This window comes from Octopus bimaculoides, chromosome 22, assembly GCF_001194135.2.
Source record: "Octopus bimaculoides isolate UCB-OBI-ISO-001 chromosome 22, ASM119413v2, whole genome shotgun sequence".
Classification (NCBI taxonomy): domain Eukaryota; kingdom Metazoa; phylum Mollusca; class Cephalopoda; order Octopoda; family Octopodidae; genus Octopus; species Octopus bimaculoides.
Genome location: NC_069002.1, coordinates 27793897 through 27797944, shown reverse-complemented (window position 1 = coordinate 27797944; position 4048 = coordinate 27793897). Strand labels below are relative to the sequence as shown.

Genomic DNA, 4048 nt, shown 5'->3' with positions numbered 1-4048 from the left:
TACGTATATACATACATATATACGATGGGCTTCTTTCAGTTTCCGTCTACCAAATCCACTCAAGGCTTTGGTCGGCCCGAGGCTTTAGTAGAAGACACTTGCCCAAGATGCCACGCAGTGGGACTGAACCCAGAACCATGTGGTTGGTAAGCAAGCTACTTACCACAATCTTTGATGTTTGACTTCCATTGCCAATTGCCTGTCCTCCATCACCATGTAGTAGGCACAATCATGGTTTTCCTTGGTGGTGGCAACTGCAGGACGTCCAAACCATGTCATCTTCAAGACTCTCCCATCCCCTCCTAAATTCAGCTGCCTACTTTTACACTGTTGATTAAGATGGAGCATCATTCCCTAATATAGCAGCCATGTCAGCTTGAATGTCCTTGGGAGCTAAACCCTTTTTTTCTGCAGGTACTTGATAACACTATGATGCCAAATTTTCTCCATTTTCAAGAGAAGTCACTACTAATTACCTTTGAAGTCATCTTTGAACAGTCAGCTTCCCTGGAAAGAAACATTGTAGTTATTTATGAGTTGAAATTAATGCATGCACAATTTCACTGCTTTAGCATCGCTATTTCATAGTCAACTTATGAACTTTTCAGGCCACCCTTGTAAAGTTGTATCAGTGTATGTCAGAAATACTTTAGGCTTTTATTTTATCAAAGGCCAATTTTGTTTTACTTTCTTAACTGTCAATCAATATCAGGTTACAGAACAGCTTTGAAGTTTTGTCTCATTTGACTTGTGTTTCAATAATCTTTGACTATGGTCAATATTTGAATTGTGTTTAATTTTCCACAATAAATTTATAAGTTTTGGCTTGTTTTTAAAAAGAATTTTCTTTTTTTTTTTCCAGTGAAGATGAAATCCTCCATCATGCAGAAGAATATGAATCTTTTTACTCAACATTTGTCGCCTTATCAGCTCACTATTTGGGAGCAAATGCAGGTTCCGGTAAGTAACTCCTTACAATTGTTATTTAATTCCCATTTTTATGTACTAACCTGAGTTGGACAGGTCTTAGTGTCTTGTCACCTCTTGTGATCCTATATTTATGGTACACACCAATACATTCAAATAAAAAGAATGCATGCATCCACCAGTTCAGGCATTTAACAAAATTGTTTTCATGTCTGTTGTAAAGTTGAATGGCATTAGCGCCAATTATCTTTCATAAGCTGGATGGTTACATGTTGCATCTCTTTGTCGATAGGGGTTCTGAAGTCTCATCTCTAAGTTGTAGTAAGAAGATGGTGTTTTTTCTTGTCATAATATTACTGCCTCAGGTGTGGCTACCACCAGAATCTAGAGCCATAGGGCAACAGATTTGCTGGGTAAGAAAATGTAACATTCCCACAATGCTACATTGCATCCCATGTGTTCAGTCACTGCACATCAATGGCAGTGATGTCCTCGGGGAGGAATAGCAAAGTATATCTTGTGCATTGGATCTGCAGATTACAGCTGTTCTACAGATCACTAGGGTTTCTTGATCTGCACTGCCTTGAGTTAGACAGTAACTTACTGTTTGTCTGAAGTAAAATTAAGACTTTTTGTTTTTTCCCCGATAATTTTAACATCCTGAGAGAAAGAAAATTCTTGATTCTATTTATAGAACCAGTTGCTTTTGATTAAATATCATTTTACTAACATTGCTTAAGTTTTATGAAGATTTGTACAGCAGCAAGATGTCTCCTGCTGGGCTGTCAGTGAACATTAAGAGAAGTTCACTTCCAAACCATGTGGTTTCAAGTTCAACCTCACTGAATGGCACCTTAAGCAAGTGTCTCCATCTGTAGCTCTGAGCTAAGCAAATCTTTGGATTTGTTAGGCAGAAACTGAATGAAGGTTCTGTGTGAATGAGTATGTGTACAAGTGCTTATGTCTCCTTGTTTTAACATTATGCAATAGTTATATATAAGCATCACCATCGTATAAACCATGTTTCTTGTTCGGGTTAGAATAATCTTTTGTTTGAGTTTTTTTGGTGCACGTTTAATCAGGCATGACCACAGAAGAAGTTTACTTTGCAGCTACACAGTTTCACTTAATTCCACTGTGCTGTATCTTGGATAAGTGTCAAGTGGAGATGTTTTGAGAAGGAAATTGGGTGAGCGGCCCAATTGCATGCATGTGAGCATGTACACACACACACACACACACACACACACACACACACACACCAGAATCTGTTTCACTGAGGTGGACAGATCCTTTGTCAACTTGTATGCGAAGTTCAAAGTTGTGAGATCAGCCGTCACCACTTCATCCCATGTCTTCCTTGGTCTTCTCCTGCCATAAGTTCCATCTACATTAAATGATCAGTACTTCTACACACACACACACACACCTTTAGGTATACAAATGACTATGGAATATTATGCTGCGTCATTCATAATATGAATCATTCAACATAATTTTTTACAGTCAATTGTTCAAACAAGGTCACCATTCCGCCTCCTGTCATAAACTTACACAATGGTAGACAGAGAAATGTATTTTGAGTCTCTATTAGTTGTTTTTTTTTTTTGTTTTAAATTGATAAACATTTCATATTAACAAATCTGGTGTTATGAAAATATGAAAGATCTTTTCCATGTTTTTTTTGTTTCAGTTACAAAGGTTAATTTACCATGTGTCATATCTGCGACAAAAGTTTTATTGGCTTTCCTTGTGAACAGATTACAAAAACACAGTACCAATTGTACTATTTCACAGGTAAGATATGATGCAATTTGCATTTTTTAAACTCTGTTTTTTTTGGTTGTGTGCAAGAATGCAAATAAAAATCTGTATCATCATCATCATCATTGTTGTTGTTTAACGTCCGCTTTCCATGCTAGCATAGGTTGGACGATTTGACTGAGGGCTGGTGGACCAGGAGGCGACACCAGGCTCCAATCTGATTTGGCAGAGTTTCTACAGCTGGATGCCAGAAAAATTTGAAATAAAGAAATTATGTTAGCTTAGCTAGGCTATTGATGATTTTGTGTGTGTAGATGGAGCAGATATGCATATACAAAATAGTAGTATTGGACTGAAACAAAATGTTTTTGAAGAGTGGACAAAGTTTGCTTCTCAACTCTATGCTTTTCCAGTTTGGTTTCACTGTGCCTTAAGTTTGTTTGTGTGTGTGCGTGAGCTTGCATGTATGTCATCTTTTAACACCTGTCTTCTGTACTGGTATGCGTTGGACTATGTATATGTGTGTGTGTAGGCTTTCCAATCACATGGTTCCAGGTTCAGTCCAGTGTGTGGTACCTTGAGCAAGTGTCTTCTATTATAGCTTCAGGCCAGCCAAAGCCTTGTAAGTGGATTTGGTAAACGGAAACTGAAAGAAGTCTGTCGCGCGCGTGTGTGTGTGTGTGTGTGTGTCCCACCACTGCTTGACAACTGGTGTTGATGTGTTTACATCCCTGTAACTTAGCAGTTTAGCAAAAAAGAATGATAGAATAAGTACCAGGCTTTAAAAAAACATAAGTACTGGCGTCAATCCATTCGACTAACAAAAAAAAAAAAAATTCTTGAAGGTGGTGCCCCAGCATAGCCACTGTCTAACGACTGAAATAAATAAAAAATAAAAGACACACACACACACTCACACACACACACACGTATGTGTTATGTGTGTGTAATCATTTAATGTTCTGTTTTCCATACTGGCATGATTTGGTAAGCCAGAAGACTGCGCCAAGCCCTAATATCTGTTTTCGTATAGTTGCTACATTTGGATGCCCTCCCTAATGCCGACTGCTTCACAGAGTGTACTGGGTACTTTACGGCACTGCCACTTGTGAGGTTGCAAAGTAACTCGCAACTGAGGGAGTGTGTTAGTGAGGGAGGTGACTTAATTCCTAGTGATAAGAAGTAAAATAGAGGGGCTGGAAGAAGGTGATGATGAGATGTCAGGTCATACCCTCGAGTAACAGAGAGGTGAATAGCAAGAGAACTGGGGGGTGGGGGTGGAAGAGGATTGGATAGGGTGAGTGGGTCAGTAAGCAAGTTTGCTAGAGTGTGAAAGGAGTGTGGCTGATTGAATACC

The 4048-nt window shown here is 38.8% G+C and overlaps 1 protein-coding gene across 1 annotated transcript in view; it reads left to right on the top strand.

Annotated features, from left to right (window-relative positions):
- Nucleotides 1-4048, top strand: part of LOC106881733 (E3 ubiquitin-protein ligase UBR4-like) — a 218633-nt gene that overhangs the window by 16726 nt on the left and 197859 nt on the right. Inside the window, exons 2-3 of the mRNA XM_052975666.1 lie at nt 863-960; nt 2621-2724. Coding sequence (XP_052831626.1) covers nt 863-960; nt 2621-2724 — 202 coding nt within the window. The remainder of the gene's footprint in view (nt 1-862; nt 961-2620; nt 2725-4048) is intronic.